Source organism: Falco biarmicus, chromosome 12 (assembly GCF_023638135.1).
Source record: "Falco biarmicus isolate bFalBia1 chromosome 12, bFalBia1.pri, whole genome shotgun sequence".
Taxonomy (NCBI): domain Eukaryota; kingdom Metazoa; phylum Chordata; class Aves; order Falconiformes; family Falconidae; genus Falco; species Falco biarmicus.
Genome location: NC_079299.1, coordinates 178,440 through 203,995, shown reverse-complemented (window position 1 = coordinate 203,995; position 25,556 = coordinate 178,440). Strand labels below are relative to the sequence as shown.

General features: G+C 54.9%; 1 protein-coding gene across 8 annotated transcripts; it reads left to right on the top strand.

Moving 5' to 3' along the window:
- The first annotated feature begins 8 nt into the window (after window positions 1–8).
- Window positions 9–25,516, top strand: KLC4 (kinesin light chain 4). 8 transcript variants are annotated; one of them, XM_056357234.1, is made up of 17 exons: window positions 9–132; window positions 1,595–1,751; window positions 9,924–10,190; window positions 10,389–10,619; window positions 10,990–11,068; window positions 11,159–11,384; window positions 11,668–11,755; window positions 12,135–12,236; window positions 12,549–12,722; window positions 12,886–12,985; window positions 13,503–13,555; window positions 16,265–16,332; window positions 16,415–16,523; window positions 17,337–17,486; window positions 24,259–24,383; window positions 24,501–24,558; window positions 25,070–25,516. In XM_056357234.1, the coding sequence occupies exons 3-17, from the start codon at window positions 9,942–9,944 to the stop codon at window positions 25,157–25,159; spliced, it is 1,902 nt and encodes a 633-aa protein (XP_056213209.1). In that variant the 5' UTR covers window positions 9–132; window positions 1,595–1,751; window positions 9,924–9,941; the 3' UTR covers window positions 25,160–25,516. The 8 variants fall into 8 exon arrangements, 7 of the variants coding, with proteins under 7 accessions (XP_056213209.1, XP_056213208.1, XP_056213210.1 ...); XM_056357235.1 differs by having other exon boundaries at window positions 58–132; window positions 1,532–1,751; XM_056357233.1 differs by lacking the exon at window positions 1,595–1,751 and having other exon boundaries at window positions 32–132.
- The last annotated feature ends 40 nt before the right edge of the window (window positions 25,517–25,556 follow it).

Sequence of the window (25,556 nt, the reverse complement as noted above, 5' to 3'; positions counted from 1 at the left end):
GTTGCATTTTAAAGGGGCTGCGCCGCTGAGGGAGGTGGGTGGGGCTGGGCGGGGACAGGCTCCCGTCCCGGCACACGGGACCGCGATCGCGGACCGGGACAGCGACCGCCATCGAGGCCTCGCTCCGAGCAGGTTGGGCGGGCGGGGCTGCCTGGGGGTGGTCGTGTGCGCCCGCGCTTCTGTTGCTCTCCCCGCCCCGGGCCCAGCCGGCCCGCGGGGAGGGTCCGGGCAGCCCCCGCGGGGCCCGGCCGGATCCGTGCGGCCTCCCCAGGCACCCCCCGCCGCGGGGCTCGGCCCGGGCCTGGGGCCGGCGTGGCTCTGGGGCCGCAGCGCGCCCTGCCCGCCGGGGGCGCGGGCCCGAGGAGCGGTGAGGCCGCTGGGTCTGCGGCCTTGGGGACTGGCGGGAGCGGGGCGAGCAGCTGGCCGGGGCTCCGGCCCTCTGCGGCCGGCCCTGGCCTCCCTGGGGCTGCGCCAGCTGCTTCGCTGCCCGCGCTCTCCGGCCGTGCCGGGCCGTGCTGTGCCGGCTGGAGGAGGCCGCAGCCCCGGGGCGGGGGCGTTGGTGGCAGCGGTGGGACCGGCTGAAGGCCCACTCCTGGCAGTTCCAGGCTGCTCTGTAGGCACAGTCTGCAGGATTCACTGCTCTATAATTAGGTGGTGTCTTCGTTGCCAGGAATGGCTTTCAGTGTCAGATAAATAGTATGTGTTTGCGCTCCTCCTGTGTAACTTGCGTTATTTTTTTTAGCCGGGTGTGCCCTGTAGCCAGGTTTGCCCTCCAGAACCTGGGAAAGGAGAAGAGTAGGATGCTTTAGTGAAGAAATGTGTTGTGAAATGAGGCAAGAGAGAGCCTGTGTGTCAGCATGGCTGGGCTCCTCCTGGGACACCCAACCCCCTTCCACCTCTGCGGGAACCTGTAGGGAGGGACATGAATCCTGATGAAGCACTGGCTTTGGCAGACATAGGTAGTTGGGGCAGCATGCCTCCAGAGGCTCACGAAACATCATAGAGAGCACTGAGAAGGTCGCCTGTTACCGCAGATGGGATGGTCGTAGCAACAATCCACTGGCTACATTGCATGCTGTGGCGTTTGTCGTCTCTCTGCATAAGGTGTCTAGAGATTGAATGAACGTTTCCAGGCAATGCCTGGCCCAGCTCTGCACTGTGCAGTGCTGCCACAGTAGGATGCCCAGTGATCTTGTCCTGTGCCTGGCCATTTCTGCTGGCACAGTGATAGCAATCCCACAGCTGGAGGGTTCTCTGCAGCTCTACCTGCTTGGCTTTAGGGGATGGGATGGGGTCAGCAGCAGGGACACAGGTGAGGATGGTGCCAAACAGGATGTAAAACCTTTCGCAACAAGACTGAGTGTAGGATGGAGCAGATCTAGCTGGGTGTAGGGCAGGGGTGACTTTGGGGGCAGAGCGATTGGGCAGTGTGTAGTGGCAGCCTGGGGGCTCAGCTCTGCCCCTTCGCACTACCATTGGGCCCCAAGGAGGGAGCTCAGGGTTTGGCATGTGGCGCTTTCTGCGCTCCCAGGAGAGCGTCCGACCGTCCTGTTTCTGGAGCCTGGCTGCATCTCCTCCCCTCCCCCTGCTGCAGTGTGGTTGGCTGCTGAGTGCCTGGTGCCTGCGCTTCTGCTAGAACTGGAGGGCAGCGCAGCAGACGCCGTGGGAGCCGTGCATCGCTGCGGCCTGTGCTTCGTGGCACTGGGGCCTCCGGGAGTGCCAACGCTGGACAAGCCGCTGCAGGCAGCCAGGTACCGCTCCTCTGCGGTGAGGGTGGGGGAGGATTCCCATCCAGTGACTGAGACGGGCAGGGCACCCAGCCGTCCTGTAACAAAGGACCGCTTTGAAGTGCAATTTTGAGCAGAGCTGACAAAAACTTTTCTCCTTGGAAAGCTTACAGTCGGCCAGGTGGGCACAGAAATTCTCTATGGTGATACTGAGGAGGGATGAAGGGGTGTCTCTGGCTTGCATATCCCGAGAATATGCAGCGGGCGTGCCTTCTGCTGCCAGACAAAGCCAGAGAAACTATGACGGAGGCAGCTCCTAGCACACAGCAATGGCTCTCAAACTTTCAAAACCTTGTTTCCTCACAAACCTTCCTCCCATTAATAAACTGCTGACTAAGCTGTTCCAAAGTGGAGATGCACCCTACTAAGGGTGGGGGGCAGGGGGGGGACAATTGCTGGTAAGCTTCTAGGAGGGAGAGGATGCATCTGGGAGGAGGTGTCTGAAGAAGGGCTGGGGGATGGCGTTTCAGCTGAATACTCTGGCCAGGCAGCCAGGAGGAATTTGCACAATGGTGGGAGGCAGAGGCACATTACCAGCAACTGCAGCCTTCCCTGCGTCTGGAATAGCTGGCATCTCGCTCTTTCATGCAGCTCTATGCTAGGGTCTCCTCTAGTGCCCTTGATCTCCTGGCTCCCGTTCCAGAAAGCACACGCCACTGCATGAGGGGAAGGAGGGTGGTGTTCAGCACACATCGGGTCAAAGATCTGGCCAGCTCAGACACAGGGTAAATAAACATGGCTGAGCTTTGCTGTAATTGGCAAAAGGAGCAGGAAGTGCATGTTCTCTCATCTGCTTTGGAGGAATGTCCAGGTAGGAACAACAGCATTAACTCCAAATACCAAAATGGCTCTCAGGGCACAAAGGACATGTGGCAAGATTTTGACCTTGGCAGAGCTGCTGGATAAAGGCTTGATTTGATAGGAGAGAGCCACATAGCTCCTCAGAGAGCTCCAGCTGGTGGGGGGAGCCAGAGGTAAAACAGATCCTTTGCTTATTATGCAGGTAGAGCTTTGTCTTTGAATTTGGATGCCTTGTTATGGTTTACAAGACCTGTTTGCTTCTGGAAATAATAGCTTAGTCTTGCAGCTGCCCCAGTAACAGCATGGAGGGGAGTGTGGGCTCTCTAGAGCCCTTCGGGGCACTCAGAGTGGATCCAGGGCACTTGCTGGTCCCAGCTGTGTCCTGGCCATCTCCTGCACTCCTGAGGCACATCCAGTGCATAGCCCTCACATTAGACAGATGCTTGCAGAGGCACTGGCTCCTGGGAATTATTCTGCCTGCTTTAATACTGGCTACTTCATGCTGGCAGGCCAAGATAATGGCTCTCGCTCTGTCTTTTGTAATAAGAGTGAGACTCCCAATCAGATTCTGAGGCTAGGAAGAGATGCTTGTCCTGGCTTCATTCCAGCTGCTTAGCTCTTGTCTCCGCTAGCCTGGAAACAGGTTTTAGTGTTGTTCCACTGTAGTCCCAGGCACAGCAGATGCATAATGGATTTGGTGAGCTGCTGCAGACATGAGCAAGAGTTTCAAAACGAGGTCTTATCAGCTGATCTGGAGGTGTTAGCATAAGCTTGCTGGTGGGGGTGGTGAAGACTGCTGTTCTGGTTCTAATGGCCTGTTGAAAGGTGCGTGTTTCTCTGGCCAGCCAGGGTTGTAAACAGCATGAACTGCAATAAGGAGCAAAATGGCTTTCTGCTAATGGCACCTGTCGGTGCTGGTTTGGGTTTTTTTGTTTGGTTTTGGGGGTTTTTTTGGTTGGTTGGTTTTGTTTTGTTTTGTGGGTTTTTTTAACCCTTGTTGCCTCCAATGTCTGTAAGACCTTTCTGGTCTTGAAAGGAATGAGCGATCTGATACAAAGTCAACCAGACCATCTTCTCTGTATTTCTCAGAGCACATATGCTTATTGGAATTGGATCATGCTTCGGTAACAGAGGAATTGCTTGCTCTGGTCAATCAGAACCAGTAGCTTTTGACTTGGGATTTCCAGCTGTGGGCTGGAAAGCGGGAGGACGATGGGAATATGTGCTTTCTGTAGTGATATGAACCCTGAGTCACTGTGGCCAAGTTCCTGTAAAGCCAGCTTACCACCACCTTTGCCGTAAGTTTCAGGAAGGTTATGCTAAGGTGCATTTTCTGTTAGAGATTGTAGGTGGTGGCGAGCTGAAGCTTCTAGGGCAGAGAGGAGTGTTCAGTTCTGAAGGGAAAGAGCATGAAAGGAGCTTCCTATCTCCTTGTGGTGGAGCCATTCCACTTGAGCTGCGAGTTTAGTTTCTTAGTCCTAGTTAAAAGCCCCTGGGGCTCTTGCAGGCAGCCTGCTGATTAGCACAGACTTTCCCCAACACAGGCCTTCCAGCATCTAGAAAAACCCCTGGAGCTTTATGCTCAGCTCGAGCTGGCGTGTGTCAGCTGCTGCTGAAAGAAGCAAGCCTGGCCTTGATCCCTGTCCAGGGGATAGGATGGGCTGGACTATTTCCAGCAATGTCAACTTGTACTGAGTTACACATAACTAAAACTTGGGGAAGCTGGTTGGGTGAAGCCTTTCTGGGCTTGGAGATCAGCTTTAAAACTGTGCAAGGGGATGCCTGGATGCTAAGGAGAGTCCTGGTTTTGGGGCGTGGGAGAATGTGGTGGGACAGTTCCTTGCCTCCAGTGCTGCTGGAGGGGGACTGCATTGCCTCTCTTGCTCTGGGACAGAGGGATCCTGTCCTTGTGGGACCCTGCTGAAAGGAGACATGCTGCTTTTTCTTCCTCGGGGGCCTAGGGTCAGTTTCCAGAGCAGTGGTGCCTGGCCCCTTTGTCCTGAAGTGGTGTTCAGTAAAGGCAAATGTAATAAGGAGTTTATCTAAGGAATTCAGATGAGGATGTTTTTTCTTTTTATTTTTTTTTCCCCTCCCATGTGATGATGGTTAAGCCATGGGACAGGGGTCTGAAGAGCTTCTGGGATCTCCATTTTGGGAGATACTCAGCTCTTGACTGGATACAGATACCTGCTTTGAGTGAGGGGGTGGACCTCTGAGAGACCTCTAGGCATCCCTTCCAAGTAATACAACAGACAGGCTCTTTTATTAGGAAGAAAGTTGCAACACAACAGTCTCTATGGTACGTGAAGTCATCTCTGTGTTGGCTTGCCTTTCTAGACTGTCTGCAGTGCAAGAAAGGTTCAGGCTGGAGGCTGGGGTTGGGAAAACTGGGCAGAAGATGGGGCTCTAGATGCCCCCTTTTTTGGCAGTAATGAGCTGGCAGCGGTCCAAAGGAAAAAAAACCCGACTCCCTACTTTTATCAGGTTGTTTTGCTTCCCAAATACATAACTTTGCTATTTCTCCAGGCAGTGAAAGCACATCTCACAGCATGCAACTGGGATAATTATTGTTAAAATAAGACTTTAAGCCTTGTGTTTTAATTTCTAAATGCTACAATTGCTGTCTCTCTCCCAAATGTGATCAGTCATTCTTGCTATGGGTCAGACTTACTCTTTTTTCCACAGGAAGCTTTTTCCTAGAACCCAGCTGGTTTTCTGCAGCTTAGATCTCCTTCTCCTACAAAACAGTTTGCTGCTAAAAATCTATGCATACTTCTATACAAAAAGTGCTGGCAGGCCATCTGCAGTTTGAGGGAAGCTTCAATTATTGTTTTGACAGTATTGCTTGTTCAAGTTGTGATGGTACCCTGTAGTGAACTGAATTTGTTGAGGGGTGCGTAGACCTGAAGTCTCTGTCCTATTGTAGCTGACACCTGATTTCTCTGGTGCTTTTTTTTTTCTTTTCCTCTCTGTAGCCTTCTAGCATTAGGCATCATCATCGAAGCTTTAAGATTCACTTAGGCCCATTGAGCATCCTTGTTTCTGTTGTGGGTTTAAGGTAGAAGCAGTGAAGCTTCCAGGTCTTTCCTCTTAAAGCTCTTGCATGTGGGATCAGTTTTCAGAGGCAGAAAAGTGAGCTGCTGAAATTGCTGATGTTCAGTGATTTCCCAGTTATGCACTTGAGTACAGGAGGAAAGTTTCTGCCTGGCAGGATGTGCTAGCTGATGGATTCCCAGTTGATGGCTGCAACTGCCACAAAACTTGGAGCACGCATGTTCCCTCCCTGTCTTCCTGCAGCAGTCCTCCAAATGGGAACAGGGGAGGGGAGGGGAGATGGGTGTTGCCGGAGAGCCAGGCTATTCTAGCAGCTCAATGTAAATAGGGAAGACATGCCAACTAGAGCAGAAATGTCTGGTGGAGAGACCTGGGCTGTGACACCGGCAAAGTAGTGATGAATGCAGCAGGATAAACTAGGAGCTGGGGACTCCATCTCCTGAGGAACTCGTTGGAAAAGCATTCTTTCTTCATATTCCAGTCTGAACCTCCCCCTGCCAAAGGCAAATGGTGGTATCTCCCCTCCTCTCTGCAGGAACCTCTGAGTTTGTTTCTGCCTGGATAAAGGACACTTGGTGCCCTTTACTGAATGTGTGGGAGTAGGAAGAGTGCTTATACAGCAGCCTCAGCCTGCCTGACCTTGGCGTCGGTTGCCATAGAGCATGTTTCCTCTCTGAAGGGCTGGGCACTTGAGTGTTGACCTGCCTGGGGAAAGCTCTGTAGGGGAATAAGGCTCTGTAGGGGGAAAAAAATATCATTTTGGAGGGATAATTCAGCTCCCACCAGTGTGTGTTGGTTTTCTTTGCTGTGCAAGAGGTAGAATCATTGAAGTGACTTCTCTGCAGTCTTCTGTTTTCTTATTGGTACTTGGAAGTGAAAGGCCCATGTGTGGTTCTTGGGTTTTGTACCCTGTGTCCAGCATGGACAACCCCTTTCTACTGTTGAACACCGGAAGCATGTTGGCATCTAGCTGAGCTGTGCTTCTAGGATGTCGTCTTAAGGGAGAAGGACCAGGATTGTGTAGAGGTGTTTGCACAGCCAGTGGGAGAAGAGTGGCCTGTACTGGTATGTCTTGAGGATCTGAGGATGTAGCTGCAGGGTCGGATGAGTGTGGTGTGCTGTGGGTCAGGACATTTTGAATTATTTTCCCTTCTCTGTCTGAAATCTTTACAGTTCTGAAAAACAAGTTGATCATGGGGACTGCAAAATGCTCAAAGCTTTTTCTGCTGGAAGGGCTGAAGAAAGGCAGGATGTTGCTGTAGAAGAGGCACTCGTGGTTTAACACACAGCTCGGAGATTTCTCAGTTGAGGAACAGTTCTGTGCACAGTGGAATAAATGAAGCTGATTTTCTGTGGATCTGGGTCTTGTCTGACCCTTGTTACCTAGCAAGGTGCAAGCTCTGGTGGCTTTTTATCATGATTTGTAACATGTTCCTCTTCCCAGTGCTTTTGTATTGTACATTTTTAAAGATGGCAGCAAGATCTCTGTATTACATAAGTAATGCTTCCATGAAAACTGTCAGCACTTCACAGCTGACCCAGTACACAGAGGGACAGATGATGAAGAGGCACTTGTGCTGCACAGCTGTGTGAGCCTTAGGGCAGAGCTCGAGTTTTGTTGTATGCTGGGTATGAGGCTGCACTGCGGGTCTCCTTGTGTCCCGAGCATTGTCTGTGCTCCACAGGACTCTCATTTCCTGATCTTCATTTCTGAGTCTGGGGCTGTGTTTCCTTATGAGCTGAAACCAGAGACAGGGGACATTTAACCCTTTAGCAGCTGTTACCTTGGCTTTTGTGTAAGCAGATGAGTGCCTGTTGAACCTTCCTGGAAAGCTGTCTGGAGCCATTTCAGAGCAGGAGAGCAGTGCTTTGCCAGACATGGCAGCGCTAGTGTCCTTTGGGCTGCCAGCCTCTTCCTCTGGAGTTGGGAATTGTTGCACATCTCTTCCTGAATTGTGGTCACCTGCAGAACCCTGCCTTAGGCAGGGCTTCCCATGTTGCTTTAGCACTTGATCACTCACCCAGATGTGTCATAAAGGTAGGAAAAAGAATAATCGGGAGAATCGTGGACCAGAACACTTAGATGCCAGATCCTGGAGAATCAGTTTGGAAGACAGGATATGAGTGGCAGCCAACTCTCAAAAGACCTATTCTTTTCTTCAAAACTGTAGCCTGTGCCCTCTCTGTTGATCTTAGTGAGGTTTTTCATGCCATTCTTTTCATATGGTCTGTAAAGCAAACTGGGAATATGTCACAATCTGGATGAGACTTTTCAGTGTAAGATGCACAATGCCCAGGGTAACTGCATGTGGAGCATGGCAGATGCCCAAAAGTGAAGGATATAGTGAATATGGCTCAGGGTTTGGTGCTGATGGTGGATCATGGAGTGAATGTGAAGTCAGTGTTATGACTCTGGGATAGGTGGGGCAGGACTCGGCTCTTGCTCAAAGGCATGAACAGGAACCCAGTCTTCAGGAGATGTGAAGTGTTTCTGCCCTGCTGAGGTTCAGTAAAGTCCCCGCTGTGTTATCAAGAGTTTGCTGCCCTTTGTGAGGGATTGAAGTGCATTGCTGGAACAGAAACCAAACAGTAGCTGAGAGGAGAGCTCGGGCCTGTAAAACAACTCTAGAAACTTCTGGAAGAGTGAGGCTAGAGCAGGAAATGGGTGAGTATAATGGGATGTGTGTACTTGTAGCAACTGCCCCAGCACTGTTTGCCATCTTCACTTGCAGTGCTGCAGGGAGGAAGAAACTGGGCCCCTCTATTGCTCTACCCTGGGCAGGGGTAGTGGCAGCTGAGCTGGGGGGTTTCCCTGACCCCCCTGGGCAGAGTCCACAGGTGGGGAGGAAAGGAGCCCAGCCAAGAAGAGGAGCTGTGCGCTCTCTGTTCATGTACCTGAGGCAGCATTTGTGCTCGCTCAGTAAACCAGGCATGAGGCTGCTGGTGAACAGAGAGCTCAGACCACGCAGAGGTGGGTCCAGCAGGAGGACAAAGACAAATCTGTCGGTGGTGCTTCCCTCCTCCTGCGTAGTGCCTGGGCAGGTGGCCAGTTCGCTGGCAGCAGGGCCCTGGGTGCACAGGTTGCAGTGCCTCCCACCAGCTCTGGGCACAGCAGGAGCTGCCTGCGCAGGGCGTTGCAGGCTGGCTGCCTTCAGCCCTGCAGAAGGCTGGCCTTGGAGTCACCGATGGCAAGGTGGGTGGTGGCTTTCTGCTGTTGGTGAGTAATGTGAAGAGTCTGCTGGGGTGGCTCAGCTGAGGGGGGAGGCTGAGAGAGGGTTGGGTGAGTGAGCTGTGGAGCAGCGAGGGTGCTGTCAACCTGCTATAAGAGGTCTTGCCTGCTTCTTAGGTCTCACCCTCTGGCCCCTGTGTTTTCCTAGCTCCTGGATTTTCTATGCAGGGATCTTGCAGCCATGCTAACACTGTGGGTTGTAGCACTTGGTGTCCCTGTGCAAAGGCAGTAGCTTGGTACTCTCCCGTGATGTATCTGGGAAGGAGTACAGAGTCCTTGTGTCATCTTGAGGAGTCCTTGGGCTGGCAGCAGGGCAAATGAAGCTGAGAAAGCTGTTAGTGTTTCAAGCTGACACCCACGCAAGGGTTACACTAGTGTAACTGTAGCAGTTGGTGTATGTAAGCTTTCCCACGCAGGCATGATTCAGTTCATGCTGGTGGTGTTATGTCCCTTATCGCCACAATGGCCATTCTGTGCTGGGGCTAGCATTGCTGGGGATACTCTTCTGGTCAGGGAATTTTTTTGTTTGGCCCGGTAAAGCCACTGATGCCTCCCTGTCTGAGAGATGCTCTTCCAGGAGATTTTCTATTGAGAAAGCAGAAAGCTTTGAGCTGGCATCCCTCCACTTTCTGTTCCCTCTCTTCGTCGGAAGAGGTGCTGAGCTCTGACAGCCTTCTTGCATCTGTGGTCTGTGGGCAGGAGGTGTATGCATCGCAACCCCAGCTGCCGACTACAAATCTGTGTTCTTAAATGGAAGCTAAATCAGCTTTCCTCACTGCTGGGAGTGTGGGGGTGTTGGAGGTCAGCACTGATTTTAGCCTTTTCTGTCTCCTGTTCACCTGCGCCACCTGCACTGGTTGCCAGTGCTCTGTGCCACAAAAGCAGAGACATGTGCCCTGACAGCTGTCTGCAGCCAAGAGGAGAGGGGAAGGGCTTAGAGTAGGCAACCAGTTGAACGCTGTCTCTGGCTGTTTGAAGGAGGCTGTGACAGTTTTGTATAGCTGTGACTCCCTGAAACAGCGCTGAGGTGCTCAGGTTCTCTCTCTCTGTAGGGCTGCAGGAGCAGCACTATGTCCACCATGGTGTACCCAAGGGAGGAGAAACTGGACAAACTGAGCCAAGAGGAGATAATTTCCAACACCAAGCTGGTGATGCAGGGACTGGAGGCACTCAAGAATGAACACAACTCCATCCTGCACAGCTTACTGGAGACCATCAAGTGCCTGAAGAAAGATGAAGAAGCCAATCTTGTGCATGAGAAATCCAACCTGCTCCGCAAGTCAGTGGAGATGATTGAACTGGGGCTTGGAGAAGCTCAGGTGAGAGTGGTGGGTGACCCCCTAGGCGTTACCCAGGGCTTACAGGGGAAGGTGGGCATGTGACCATTCCCCATAAGCTGCAGGGGGACAGCAAGGGGTTGAGTGTAGAAGGCCAACGTGGCTCTGAGGGTGAGCCCTAAGCATGCATGTGGGGGAGGTACAGGATTGTGGTGATTACTGACTGGGACTCTTGATAAGGTGATGATGGCATTGTCCAACCATCTGAATGCTGTGGAGTCAGAGAAGCAGAAGCTGCGTGCTCAGGTGCGGAGACTGTGCCAGGAGAACCAGTGGCTGCGTGACGAGCTTGCCAACACCCAGCAGAAGCTGCAGCGCAGTGAACAAACTGTGGCTCAGCTGGAGGAGGAGAAGAAACACCTTGAGTTTATGAACCAGCTGAAGAAGTATGATGAGGATGTCTCACCTTCGGTATGCCCTAGTCCTGTCAAACAGCCATCTTTGAGGGTGGGCGAGGCTGGACCAGCAGGATTGCCTAAAAGTGATAGTGTTACCCTGGATTTTGCCCCTTCCTAGCTACTGTGCACAGCAACACCTGTAACTAAAGGGAGCCTGCATGGCACAAAGTCTCTGGAAGACCATGGAATAACATGGCAGGATGTGCTGGGGAAATCTGGCTTTGTTAGTTTTGTTGTGTTGGGGGAAGATGGTGGCAGAGACAACAGGGGAAGCTGGGGGTGTTGGTGGGCTGCAGCAGGGAGGAGAGTTTGGCAGCTGACTCAGTGCAAGCTGCTGCTCTCTCCTCTGAGAACCAACAGTATTGCGATTCTCATCCTTTCAGGAGGAGAAGGAGGGTGACTCCGCCAAAGACTCTCTGGATGATCTGTTCCCGAATGAGGAGGAGGAGCATGGTCCTGGATGTAAGTGTTTGCTCATGCATGGTCAACTCACTGTCTCTGTTCAAGCCTGCGGTGCCAACTGTGTCCCTGTTTATTCCTCTGTGCCTGCAGTGCCCCACCAGCACAGCAGTGCAGTGGCAGCTGCCCAGCAGGGAGGCTATGAGATTCCTGCACGCTTGCGCACTCTCCACAACCTTGTCATCCAGTACGCATCACAGGGACGCTATGAAGTGGCTGTGCCGCTCTGCAAGCAAGCGCTGGAGGACCTGGAGAAGACATCAGGCCATGATCACCCTGATGTGGCTACTATGCTGAACATCCTGGCGCTAGTGTACAGGTGAGTATGGTGGGGAGGGCAGGATTGGGCCAGGAGAATTTTCTGCCTCTCCCATTTACCAGGACAGCACTTACTGGTAACGTGGAGCTCCCCCTGCTTCCAGTGGTTTGCCTTTCAAAAAGGTATTTGGACAACCAAACGTCCGAATATAACTAGGAGGAATGGAGAAATGAACGAGCTGTGGGGGCTGTGTATGAGTGGAAGGAGGACTATTGTTTGCAGTTTTGCTTGCTATGGGCTGTGGTGTCCAAACACCAAATAACCAGTTGACTTTGCACTGCAGGGATCAGAATAAGTACAAAGAGGCAGCACACCTCTTGAATGATGCGCTTTCCATCCGTGAGAAGACTCTGGGCAAAGACCACCCAGCGGTGAGTGTCTCCTATCTCAGTCACTTCCCTTGACCTTTGGGTGCTCTAGAATGGTGCCTTTTATGGTGTGTCTGCAGCTGGACTACAAAGGACAGTGTGCTCTGTGATGTGAGGGATGCTGTTCACGTGATGTGGGGCTCTGTTTTACTGGTTCATTAATTCCTGCGGTCTTAGTCAGTATGGCCTGTCAGGAGTTAGCTTCTCCTGGATTCTGTGATGCAGGCAGGGTGACCTTCTGCCTCTAGACCTCCTTCTTTTCAGAAGCAGCTGTAGTACAGGCATGAAGGAGATGGGATAGTCACTGTTGCTGCTGCTGGCACTTCTTGTTTGGTCCCACTGGATTCTGCTTTGTTTCATGGAGAAGCTTATGTCTCTGCAGGTGGCAGCGACTCTGAACAATCTGGCTGTTCTCTATGGCAAGAGAGGGAAGTACAAAGAAGCAGAGCCACTGTGTAAGCGAGCCCTGGAGATTCGTGAGAAGGTACTGGTCTCCCACACTCTCCTTCCTTCCAGCTCTCCCTGAGGGTTTTCCTGCATTACCTCACTGCACCTGGGAGATCCAGGACTTACCCAGCTGTTGATTCTGCCACCACTTTTCCTCTCTTTCCAGTGTTTGCAGCCTTAGAGAGGCCTGCAGGAGGTGGAAGCTGCAGTTTCTCCTCTGTACCTCCCTAGTCTTTGGCTCCTGTCTGACATAGGCATGTCCTCGAGGGATTACAGTATCTACTAGTGCCAGGAGTTCACTGCAGTCTTTATGCATTGACTTTTTGTGGCTTCTCATTTGTTTACCCAGGTCCTAGGCAAAGACCATCCTGATGTGGCCAAGCAGCTGAACAATCTAGCCCTGCTGTGCCAGAACCAGGGCAAGTATGATGAGGTGGAGTACTATTACTGCCGGGCCCTGGAGATCTACGAGAGCTGCCTGGGTCCTGATGACCCCAATGTGGCCAAGACCAAGAACAACCTGGTAAGATCCTGGGGAGAGGCCATGTGGGATCAGGGAGTGGTGCCATGGGAAAGGTGAGCATTGCCTGGTGCTTGGAAGAAGCAGAGAGATAGCTATGAGGCAGGGAGGGGGCAGAGTTAATCTGTGTTGCCCAGTGGGGCTGGAGCTGTTTTCTTTGTTGCAGGCTTCCTGTTACCTGAAGCAAGGCAAATACAAAGATGCAGAGGTGCTGTATAAGGAGATCCTTACCCGTGCTCACGTGAAGGAGTTTGGCTCTGTGGATGGTTTGTACAGTAGAAGCTGTTGGGGCTGGGGAAGGGTGAACAGTTAGGTCTCCTGCTCTCAGCCTAGGCTTGGCTGGTTCTGGTATCCCCCTGGCAGTGGGATGGGATGCCTTGCCCTTGAAACACTGCCATTCTAGTGTGTTATGCTGCTCCACCTCTTCTGTAGAAGCTTTTGGTCTTTGCTGAGTTGGGAATAGCTGTGGTTAAAAGGTAGAATAGCAAGTGGCACAATCATTCCCAGGCATAGGCTGAAGTTTCTCCTGTACACCTGGCACAGGTACTTCCCCATGGGAGGGCTTGTTCCTTCCTTCCTCTGTCCTGCCCTTGCAATGTTGGTTGCCTTTCTTGGGGCTTAGGCCCAGGGACTGGGGGGTTCTGTATGCCTTGTCACTTCCCTCTGAGTTGCTGGCTCTGGGGACGGAGTGCTGGGCTGTGCAGGAGGCAGAGCCCCCGTGAAAGTGGCAGAGCAACAGGGTGAGGAGGCGAGCAGAGCTGTCTTGCGTTCTTCCCCACACAGATGAACACAAGCCAATCTGGATGCATGCGGAGGAGAGAGAGGAGATGAGCAAGGTGAGTCTGAGCTGGTGGTGCTGCCTGTTGACAGCAGCAAGAGCCCTAGGAGGGGAAGGAGATCCAAGGGTTTTGATCCTCTCTTCTCACAGTTAGACCCTCCTTTCCTGCAGTCTGAAGAGCTGCCATGGCCACTGATGAAGGCCAGGAGGGGTCTGGAGAGTGAGGAGAGAGCATGGCTGCTTCTTGGCGCAGCAGGAAGGGAAGGCCCATCAGAGAGCTTGATGCTTTTCCTGGGGCAGGGGATTGTTCAGCTTCTCCACCATGGCTGCATGCTCTCTCTTTTTGCTTTAGTGATCCCTCTAGGGCACGCAGATGATGCAAGATGGCGGATGGCAGAGGGTTGTGCTGCAGGGCCTTGGCACTCTGTTCCAAAGAACTGCTAGTACCCAGAGCACAGCCCACTTCTGAAGCAGCCCTAAGGCTGCCTGGGGGAAAACGGAGGTCAAGAAGAAACTGCTGCCATCACCTTTCTTAGGAAATGGAGCCAAACCTCCTGAAAAAGATCTCTGCAAAGGGCAGGCCCTAGCTGTTCTGCATCCTAGCTGGCCTCAGAGAGGAGAGACTTTTGTGCTCTCCTTCAACTAGGCTGGGAGGCAAAGAAGCTGTTACTTCTGTTGCCCAGGCCCTGCTCTGTGCTCAGCTGATAAATGCAGCAGAGTCCTGTCTCTGCTTCTCCGAAGCCAAAGACCTCACCTGCTTTTTGGCAGATGGGTGAAACAGCAGAATGAAGGGCTCTGGTCTGGTCCTCTAGCTGCAGTAGGAGCAGACGCTGCCTCTCCTTCTCCTTTGCCTTTAGAGCAGGCCTCATCCCTACATGGGCTCAGGCAGCAGGCTGGCAGTCCTATCCTGTGAGCCCTAAGAGCAGGGCACTAGCAGCTGCCTCCCACCAGCATGTTGTGTGTTCCCACTGAACTGCTCTGTGGGGTCCTCAGTGCAGGCAGTGCTCAGCTCTGCCTTGCACTGTTCCAGTTGCTGCACTACGAAGGCTCTGCTGCAAAGAAATCACACTTGCTGCGGCACCATCCTATGCAGGAGAAATCAAAGTTGGACCAGAGACTAGGCTCCCCTTGTTCCCTCTGGGACTGAGACACTTTTGATGGTATCTTTGGAGAATTAAGAGGTCAAAAGCAGATAGTTGTGGTGTGGAGCTATGCTCCAGATAACACAAGCTTTGCTACAGGGCAAGAGAACAGGCTCAGGGACCCGAGTTCTTAGTTGGAGTGAGATTAATTTTACAGCCTGGGGCAAGGGCTGAGCCTCTCCCTGCCCCTGGGGCTCCTGTCCCCAAGGCTTCTGTGCCCATGGCATGGCATGGTTTGGTGTGATCTTCCTGGCCAGGCAGCAGTAATCACAGACCTGCTTGTACTGCTGGCCCAGGGGCTGGGGCTGCTGCACCCTGCTTTGTGCTGTGTTTCCACATCTCCTATTAAAAAGCATCAAACCTCTCTCGTAGAGCTTCACTTTTTATTATTTTTTCCCCTCCCCTCAGCCCTCTTTCCCTCTGCTCTCAGTGGCAGCAGGGGGAGGCCAGCTCCTGCAAGCCAGCAGGGCCTGGGGCACAGCTGGCAGCCCTAGCCTGTGAGGGTCTTTCTGCCCCAGGGGATTTGAGATCTTTCCCCTTGGGTTCAGCCGCCCTCTTAGGGCTGCCTCTCTATAAGCTTCAGAGGCATTTTGAGTCCTGAGCTCTCCTGTCCCTGTGGCCTGCCCAGGCTGGGTGGGCTCTGGCGTAAGGAAAGCTGCATGTGCCTGTGGCTCAGGAAGATTCCAGGATGTGGGGTGAAGATCTGAGAAGTGCTGTGGGACTGAGTAAGAAAAGTGGTCCCTGTGAAAACAGTTTCTTCTGGGCTGGAGCCCTTGTGGGAGGGAACCTCCTGCTGTGGAGCAGTGGCCTGCTTGGTGAGAGCAGCCCTGCTGAGTTGGGGGCTTCCTGCCCAGCCCCTGTGTCCTGTGAGTGCAGAGCCCGGGGCATGGCACACCCCCAAAGTGCTCACCGTGCACCAGGATGCACAGACGAGCAGCCCTGCTGCTGCAGCAGTGGTGACTCCTGCCTGTAGGTGCCATGGTCCTTACCAACCCAGGGCAATGCTGCCCTGCGGAGTGGGTTGTCCTGGTCCTAGATCTTTCTCCTTGAGCATCAGGCTCTGCCCCCTCTCCTGTTGTTCTGGCCTGCAGCCTCTTTGCTCCTGGCTGTGGCAGGGCAAACCAGGCAGCTTTGGGGTGCAAAGGCTGGGCACTTGGATGTGGCTGGCTGATTCCTTTGCTAGCTATGGCTGAGAGCTTTAGTGCCCACGCTGCCTGACATGCTTATGGGCCTTTTGTTGGTTGAGTGTGGGTTTTTTCCCCCTCTCCTTCTTGCATGTTGGGGGGTGGGTGGGGCGGGATGTCATGTCCTCCAGAGCACCATGAGGATGGGCTGTGTTGTCCATGCTGCCTTTGGTACTGCGGAAGGGGCAAGGAGATGGGATTATGCTCCCTGCAGGGATGGGGACATTACTTCTACTTGTGGCCCAAATCTGTTGTATCAAATGGGCTTTCAGCTTTCCCTCCAGGAACCTGGTGGGCTTCATCACTGCTTTCGCATATTGTGTTTCCGAAGGCTGGGCTGGTGCAGGGTTGCAGCCTGGGGCTGACCATGGCCCCCAGAGGGAGAGCACAGGCTAGAGAATGGCATGGGCCTAACAACTGTCATCTCTCCTCACCCTGTAGAGCAAGCACAGAGACAGTGCTCCCTATGCTGAGTATGGCGGCTGGTACAAGGCCTGTAAGGTTAGCAGGTAAGAGGGGTTCTGTAGGCAGCTGTAGGCTCTGGGTGGGGTGGCCCCAGGGCTTCAGCTCACCTTCCATCTATTGCTACAGCCCAACTGTGAACACCACTCTGAGGAACCTGGGTGCGCTGTACCGACGCCAGGGCAAGCTAGAAGCAGCTGAGACCTTGGAGGAGTGTGCGGTTCGCTCTCGGCGGCAGGTAACCCCAGAGGGACCTTCCCTGGTGGAGGGGACATTGTGGGGCTTGGGGTGGCAGGTCACGGCACAGCATTTGGCTTGGGGTGCGGCGAGGGACTCTCCTGGGCCTTGCAGCTTCTGATATCCTTGGCTTGCATTCCCATGACACCAGAGTGCCTTGGTGGCTGGGGTTGCGTTTGTGCAGGGGTACACACGTGTACATGTGCAGGGTTGTGCATATGCATGCATGTGTGGATGGAGCAGGTGTCAGTGTGTGTACATGTGGGGAAGAAGGCATGGCTCTTTTGAGTGGAGAAATACTACAGCTGGGTTAGGGCAGGTTACTGGGCTTTGTCAATTACTGGGGAGATCTGCAGTCTCTGGGATGTTTTCTTCCCACTAATTTTTTGTCCAGGGAACACACTAGGGATTTCTTAGAGTACCTCTCACCCTAAACTCTTCTTAATCCTCAAATAATAAAGCAGGAGCTGTAAGCACCTGGCACAAAGACTGAAGGACAGAAAACTTCACGCACACCAAAATGTGAAGGAAAAAAAGCTGTCAGCTTTGAGGGGGCAGCAAGCCCTTGTCCCCCAGGGTCTTTATGTCTTGGGGGGTGATGTGGTGTGTGACTGAGCTGGGAACCCAAACAGGGACTGCTAAGTGCAGAATGGCATTTGGTTCCATCTTTCTGACACTGGAGAGTTTTGGCTGTGACGGGGTAATGGCCAAGAGAGGGGATGGGACCAAGGACAGTGATGGCACAGCAGATTGTTAGAGGGAAACAACACAGAAGGGCAAAACATGGTGCTTCCTTATCCCTTTCTACTTGCAGGGCATTGACCCAATCAACCAGACAAAGGTGGTGGAGATCCTGAAGGAGGGCGATGGCATGGAGAGACGTCGGAGCCTGGGGAGCAGCGTCAAGTACGAGAATGCCACAGACGGTAGCGAGGAAGTGAGTATGGGCGTGGAATGGAGCGGGGTAAGTACAAGACACCATCAAGAATGGCCTCAGCTGGCTGCCAGAGGGAAGGGACAGCCTGGCTCAGTGCTGTCCCTGCGTGGCCTGTTGTGGCATCCTTGTCTGCCTCCATTCGTTCCCTGCACAATTCCTTCCCCTCTTTCTTGGCATGAGCCAGCCAGCCAGCCCGCAAAGGTGCGTGTCTGGGCCTGGATTCTGGTGTACAGGCCAGATATCCCTGACTGAGGGGTCCTGCTTCCAGGGGGCTGCCAGGCCCTGGCAATGCAGAGCATGAGCTGGTCCTGGCCTGCCCTTAATCTTAGCCTTGCAACCTTATTAACATCTCTCCCTGCTGCTCCCTGTCTCGAGGCTCTGGCTGAGAGCGTCGGCCCCATCTCAGGCCCACACAGGCTCTGTGAGCAACTTGGCTGTCTGTCCTGCCCTGCGCCACAGGCGATACTGAGCCTGGGGAGGTGTGTGTGCGTGTGTGTATGTGCCTGGTGTGTCTGTGACTGAGTGACCGCAGAGCATGGGAATAATCCGCAGCCAGCATCTTTGCTGTTCCCCTCTCCTGGTCTTATGCCCTCTGTGGGCTCTGCCCAAGCAGAGGTGATAAAAGGCAGGTCTTTGCGGGATGCCAGGCCAGGCTGACCAGTAGTGGCAAAAGAGGCTGGTGTTAGCTGGGCACAGACAGGGCGACCCGGGCCTGTCTAGGCTTGCTCTGAGACTGAGGGATACTTTGGTCACTAGCGTTGAGTTTGGAGGAAGGTAGCAGTCCAGGTCTGGGACAGGTGTCTTTTGCCTTCTGCAAGCAGGAGGATGGAGAAGAGGTGGCAGGTGAGCGTGGTGCTGGTGGGTGCTTGGCTGCTAGAGCTGTTAATGCTTACCATTCCTCCTGCAAACTAGTTGAGAGTGTAGCGTAGCTGGGTACCCAGGGCTGTTGCAGCCTGGCACAGGCAACACACTGAGCACACAGAGTCTTTTGCTCCCCCCTCACATCTGCTGTCACTAACCCTTCCTCACCTGGCTCTTGCTCTATCCCCACCTGCATGAGCTCCCTCCCTTCCTCTTCCCTGTTGCCATGACAGCCCCTCAACACCCAAGCCTGAAGCCTGCTGGCTCTCTTGATTGTGGATTGTACCCAGGAGGTGGCTGGAGGGGACCTGGAGAGCAGAGCTTCAAGGGGACCTGGCAGCTCTGCCAGATACAAAGCTGTCCTCTGTCCCGGCATCAGGAGTGCAGAGGGTCCTAAGCCCTGGCAAGGCACCAACCCTGGGTCCTTGCAGTCTCTGTTAGTAGAGGGAAGGCTGCAGGTTTGGATTGGGATCACCTGGTGCCTGTCCTGGCTGGTGTCTCTCTGTGGTTCCTCCTGGCTGTGGTTGATGTTGGGTGATCATTTTGCCCTGGTGATGGTCTGGGAGACCTTCCTGACAGTCTTTGAGCTGATCATCCCAAGGCAAGCAGGCAATACCACCCTCTCCCTGAGCCTGATGAAGCCAAGGGGGATAGTCCCTACCCATATGACCCTTCCCCAGGGGGTTCAGCAGGGCCTCCCTGGCCCAGCCAGCTGTAGAGGGTTTGAGGTCTAGCCCAGCACCCTGGAGGACGTGGCTGCCACGTGATGCTTGGTGCCTTTTCCAGCCTGCTGCACACATAGCCAGCCTCCTCTTCCCAGCTAGCAGCCCTGCACTGGGCTGCAGCTCCCTGAATAAGAAGGCTGAGGCATCTCCCGCTGCTCCTGTCTGTCATGGCCAGTTGTTTCCTGTGCTGGTCTGGAGACCTTGGATATGCTGCCTCAGGGCGGCCTCTGCTGCCATCCCTTAGCTGTCAGCTGCTGCAGACAGGGCCGTGGGACCCCCCAGGGTGCCAGCAACCTCTGTGCCCTGCTGCCAAGGGCAGCTCTGGAACCACCCTGGGGCCTGGACCAGCTACTTGCTGCCCAGGTAACTGGGGTGGGAGAGCCAGCGTAGGGGCTGTGAGAAGAGGGATGGCACCATCTCTGTGGCGCTGAAGCCTTGGCAGGTGCCCTGTGCCCAAGGCTTGGGAGCAGGGAGCCCTCACAGCAGGAGGTCCAGGCTGTTCCTCCCGGAGCTAGCTGTTCTGCCGGCCTGCTGGAGAGTGCTGGCAAAGATGTGAGTCTGCCACTTCAGCCTCATGGGACTCCCCCCCTGCCCAGACAAGGCCTGTTGTCTCTGCATGCAACCTGGGCCCTGCCCCACCTGCTCCCTGGGTGACCTACAACCTCACGGCCTTGTAAATTGTGTCTTTCTCCTCTCTGTGCACTAGGCTTAAATGCCTCCCGAGACTCCCTCTTTCCCCTCCACCGCAATCACCTGGATGTTTGTGTTGTATCTTCCGACTTTTCCTCCACACCATCCCTCCTTCCTCGGCAAGGACTCCACGCCAGTCCCCCAACCCTCCCGGCGCGCAAGGGCACCGCGACGCCTGCAGAGGAGTGTCTGGCCACGTGGCCCAGCTCCAGCCCCGTGGCCAGCAAGAGCAGGAAGAATCTGCAAGGAGCTGCCCGCTCCCCCAGGCCAGGGTGACGGGTCACCATACCCTTGTGTGCCCCCACCCCCAGCCTGCCCTTGCACATCCCTGGGGACCAGGCCTGCGGGGGATTGTCTTCACTCCGAGTGTGCCGACTCCACCGTCACTAGACATCCTCAACCCTCCTAGCTTCTTTCCTCCTTCTCTGCAGAGGCCAGGATGGAGGCACGAAGAGCGGGGGGGGCTGTTTTGGGACAGAGAGGCCTGGCCTTGGCAAGGCTGTCATATGCCCAGTTGTTTCCTTCCCCATAGGCTTAGCTGATGTTAGTGCCCTGTAGCAAACCTGCGCTGGCCACCGGTGAGCTGGGCTCTCCCTGCAGCACAGGGCAGTCCCTGTCTCGCTATCCTCTTCCTTCTGAGCTCTGCATCCCAGGGGCAGCACGTGGATCTCTCCACAGGGGCACAGGAATGCAGAGTGGCCCATAGTTACTGTACATCCAAGGTGAGGTGAGGGGGTGACTGCCAGGGGCTGTGTGCATGGAAGAGGGATCTGCCAGGACAAGCATGTTTGGTTGGTTACAGCGTCCTGGCCTGGTGCTGTAGCCAAGTTCCTTGCCTGTGGCATTAAGGGTGAATCAGCTCCCTGTTGCTCCAGGGTCCCCAGGTGTGACTGCTGGGAGAGGGAGAGGCAGGGGTGAAATTGTTTGCTGTTCCTTGGAGACAGAGGAAGAGTAGGAAGAAAGCCAAACTTTTCTGCAAGAGGCCAGGCCCCAGGCCATTAGAAGTGGCCAAGATGTGGGGAATGGCCGGTTTGGAGCAGAGTGGCTGGGAGAAGAAGGAGGTGCAAAGGAGGGTGTGAGGAAGGGAAGAGCTTGGGCTTGGGGTGCTCTGAGGACGTGGGGGCAGATGGGATAGCTGGAAGGAAGTTTCCACAGGAGAAGGGGCCAGGTTGCTCGTGGAGGAGGGAAATTCTTGAACTCAGGCCCTGGGCTGCCAGGTGTAATCTCTGGTGCTGTGCCTCACTGTCTGGCTGTCCCTAGCCAAGTGGGTGGGAAATCTGTAACCCTGCTACTGCTAGAGGCATGTGAGGTGTGTGTGTGTCTCAGTGCCTCTGATGGGACTCCAGGCCTGCACAGGATCTGGTGCTGTCAGCCACTACTAGGAAAGGGGACGTTTCCCAGTGCCAGACCTCTGCTGCTGTGAGCCTTGCATTGCACCCTTGGGTGGACACCCTCATCTCACCTCCTACAGAAAGTGAACCTCCCTGCCCGTCCTATCTGGGAAGAAAGCTGGGGAGGCTGCAGCCAGTAGGATAGAGCCCAGAGGCCAGCGCAGGACACCCCCGCACCCCCTTATTTATTTAGCTAGATAGTTTCTCTCTTGCTAGGCAGGTTATGATACTAAATGTGCTTGTGTCTGTCTAGGCCTGGCTTTCCTGTGGTGGTGCAGAGGCCTTGGGGCACACACGTGCTGCTCCCTTGGCAGCTTGTGCTTGCTGAAAGGAGGTTTGTCCTCAGGACCATGGGGTGTGGAGCCCAGGGCTGAGTGCTCTAGGGCTGTGCCTTCCCAGCCTCTCTCTCCCAGCACTGCTCCATGCTCCTGGAGAGTGGTGAGTCCCCAGTGCAGGGTGCATTCATGCCTCAGTGCCACCTGCCCCTGTGCCTTGCCATGTCCTAGACCTGGTGCTGTAACAACCATACCTCTGATTAAAGGTAGACAGACCCAAACCGCTGCCCTGTGCTTCTTTCCATGCTCTGTAGGCTAGCATTGGCCAGCCCTGGGGTGGCGGGTGCACGTGCTGCTGGAGCAGGTGTGTGGGTGCTTGGTGTCTGTGTGTGTGCAGGGGAATGTGCAGCCCCCAGGCACCTCTCCTAGGCTGAGCGCTGGAGATAAGGGAGCCAACTCCACCATGCCTCCTCTCCCTAACCTCAACACTGGGGTTGCTACTAATCTCAGTTCTGTAGTTATATGTGGCAGGGCTGCCTTGGGGCATCTGAGCTTGGGCCTTCCCCAGCAGGTGTTTCCATTAGCCAGAGAAATGCCCCATTGTGTCCCCCAGTGCTGAGCTCTGTGTGCTGCCAAATCCTGCCCGAGTCCTCTGCCTTTGGTGGAGAGCACTCTGCGGTGGAGAGCAGCTTGGTGGTTGGAGTTGCTTCTTTTTCTTTTGAGTGCTGTCATCCTGGTGGGTGCAGTGGAGTGGGGGCTCTGCGGTAAACCAAGCCCCATAAATGTCCTGAGTTAAAAATAACCCTGCAGAAAAGGGAGTGGGAAGAAAAGGAAGGCTATTTTTAACCCAGCATGCAGCACCGTTTGGTTCTGGTGTTGGTCTGCAGTCAGTCTGCATCACTGCAACTGGGGAAATGTGGCTCCACCCTCCAGCCCTGACTCCAGAGCATACTTCCTGGCTAGATCCTGCTGCCCTTGTACCATGGTCCAGCTCTCTTGCCCTAGCTTGTGTGCCCTGGCAAAAGAAACAGTGCCTGGCATGCCAGTATGTTGCAGGGAGGGTGGTGACCCAGTTCAAGTCTGGTGGGGAGGCAAAAGACACCCTGCCCCTGTCTTTGCTAGTGCCACATACTGATGACTAGCTCCTCCACAACCTGCGCAGGATGCCTGGTGCAGTAGTCGAACTGTTTCCCTCGTCAATACTTTCAGTGCTCTCTGCATTCCTAGTGAGTGATCCCTTACAGCAACAGCACATGATTCCCGGTCTGGAAACCCCTCATCCTGGTGAGAAAGTGAAGGGGTTCAATGTGCTTGGCTTATCCAAGAAGGGGTGAGATGAATACCAGGAGAAAGTTTTGCTGGTAGGAAAAGTCCAGTTCAGCTGTCGGAGAGAGGTCTAGGGCTGGGTCAGCTTTGGGTAGTCAGAGTGGGGAAGTGTTGGAAAAGGCCACAACCCAGGGGAATCAGCACAAGGGGGTGACTGGCCCAAGGCAGAGGCCCTGAGCTGCATGGCTGCATTGACAGACCTAGGACAACTGCTGCTGCCAGCCTGGGCTATGTGGCATTTTGGTCATTTAGAAAGATACAAAGGGGCTCCCCACATGCTCGTGCAAAGGGCTCTTGTGGTTGCCATGTTTCCTTCTTTTTCTGCCCTGATGTGCCAGTGGCCATTGCGATCAGGAGCAGGGAGGACTGCTGTTGTCAGGGTATCAGAGAAAAAGTGACTCCACAGCAGCAGTGGTGCTACTACCTTATGCAGCGAGCATGCGTGGCCACAGGGGAAGAGCTTGGTGCCACAGTGGCACGAGGTAGCATTATTCTGGCAGCCTGCACCCTGTGTGCATGTGGAGCTAAGTGCAGAGACGGGCTAGAGCCTGTCAAGGGCTGAGAGTGCCTTTCTGAGTACTGGGGACTTTTGGGGGGCATGTGGGAAGAAACAAGCTGAGGAACAAGGTTTAGGGCTGGTTTTGGTCTATGGAAAAAGCAGGCAGCTATAAAGACACCCCTGCAAAGTGCTACCCTGGGGCAGCTAGCAGGGCTGGGCACAGCTAAAGATGTGGGAGTGAAGAGAGTGGTGCCTGCTCTGCAACACAGTGTTGTTGCAGCCACATGGATGCATCCCAGATGGAGCTGCCTGAATTGCTCAGCAGGCTCAAAGCTAATTGTCTTGGGGGTGTTACAGGTGGGACAAGGCCATGTGTGCATGTGGATTGATCTTGTCTGACATGAGTGAGCCTGCAGGCCTGGCATGCACCACCGGGATGTGCATTGGGATGAGTGCTGGTTGGAGAGGAGGAATAGCAATGGCATGGTGAGGAAGGGTGAGAGGAGGGGGAGGAGGAGGAGGAGGAGGATAGTCTCCAGCCAGCAGCATATGAGGAGGCAGCCCTTGAAATTAATGTCCTGGCAGCATGTCCTGGCCTGACAAAAGTACCCCTGGGCTTGGTGCTTCCCTGGCTACTGGGACCTCCTTGATAGCTGCTGCCCGAGCTGTTGCAGGTGATGGAGCTATGTCATGTTGGAGCAGGGCCATGGGGATGCCAGTGCCATTTTGTTGACCTACACCAGGTCACCAGCACGGCTGGCTGGATGTTGGGCTTGCACTGGGCAGGAGGGAGGATCGGTCTAGATGAGCCAGGCCATGGTGGTGGGGGTCCCAGACTCCATGGTCATTATGTCCTGTGGAGAAATAGGAGGAGCCACATAGTGAGCAGTAACCCTGCCCTGGGCCACGTCTCAATCCTTCACACAAGAGCGTGTTTGGAGCCAAGCCCAGTTCCTGGCCGCTAATCTGCAGCATGCCAGAGCCTGATCGGTGCCACTCAGCCGTCACCCTGGCTTGTGTCTCTGTGTCCAGGATGGCAGTGGCACGCTCCAGCGCAGCAGCTCCCTGGGGAAAATCCGGGATGTGATACGGAGGAGCAGTGAGATGTTGGTCAAGAAACTGCAGGGCAATGGCCCCCTGGAGCCCAGGAACACCAGGTAGGGACCAGGACTGTGAGGGCTGGGTGCAGGCTGGGTGGGAGCCCTGCTGCCTTGGGGGTTTGGGTATGGTCAGGCACAAAAAGATCACACCTGTTCTCCTCTGCTTTCTTGTAGCATGAAACGAGCTGCATCATTAAATTACCTGCACAAGTCTAGCGATGCTTCATTTGAGGTAAGCACCTGGCAGGTCGCAGGGCTGGCACAGGAACAGGCGCTGGCATGGGGCTGTGTGGCTGCAGCTAGCCACAGGGGTCACTGCCAGCGACACTGGTGGCGTGGGGCGCAGCGGGGGCCACACATGTGGTGCCCAAGACCCCACTGAAGGCATTCATCCATGCAGCTGTACTCTGCAACTAGCTGTGCGGTGCTGGAGCTGCTCTGCCTTCCCAAGGGGTGGCCTGGGCCAGTGCCCCACTGGGCAGCTGCACAGCCCCTGCTCTGAGCTCAGAGCTCCAGAGCTGAAGGTGTTGCTTCCATGTAGCTACCTCCCAGCTTGCACAGCTCGGCAGACCCTCCAGCCACAGGACGGGAGCAGGGAGGGCTGAGGCGGCACCTAATGCGGCTGGTGATGGCACTGAGGGGGGGCTGGCTTGCAGGGCAAGGGGTGCAGGGGGTGGGCTGTCACCTTCGGGGTGCAGGCGTGGATGACGGGTGCTGGTGCTGACGGCTGGTATGTTTTGCAGGGCACCCAAGGCCTCCGTGCAGAGACCCGAGGCCTCAGCGCCAGCAGCATGGACCTGTCCTCCCACAGCTCCCTGCTCTCCTCCAACTGACCCCCCACCGGTGCCTCAGCACCCCGCTCTGCGGGGCAGCACCCGGCACCGTCCCCACCTCAACCGCTCAGTTTACCCCATCATCGGCTCTTGTGCCACCGTCTGCCCATCCAGCCCGGGACCCCCGCGGGGGGCACCCCCGGGCGGACCTCGCAGGTTTGGGAACCGCAGCCCCCACGCATGCTCCTCTGCTGCACCAGCCGCACACGCAGCCAGGCAGAAACGCGGGGGGCGGGCGGGCGCCCCCCCCCCAGCTGTGGCGGGGCGCCGGGGAGCGTGGGCGGCCATGGGTTGATCCCCCGCGTTGGTTGATCGCTGTACTTTTATTTTATTAAATAAAACCGACCCTAGAAGCGACTGCGGCTCGTCCCGTGGAGGGGGTGGGCGCGTGACGCCG

What these genes read in the sequence shown, in the direction of transcription:
- KLC4 (XM_056357230.1), top strand. Translation starts at nt 2,566, where the DNA reads ATGTTCTCTCATCTGCTTTGGAGGAATGTCCAG. An exon ending in TGGGGCTTGGAGAAGCTCAG is followed by an intron (nt 10,191 to 10,388) that starts GTGAGAGTGGTG and finishes ACTCTTGATAAG; the next exon opens with GTGATGATGGCATTGTCCAA. An exon ending in CTGGAGCCCAGGAACACCAG is followed by an intron (nt 24,384 to 24,500) that starts GTAGGGACCAGG and finishes GCTTTCTTGTAG; the next exon opens with CATGAAACGAGCTGCATCAT.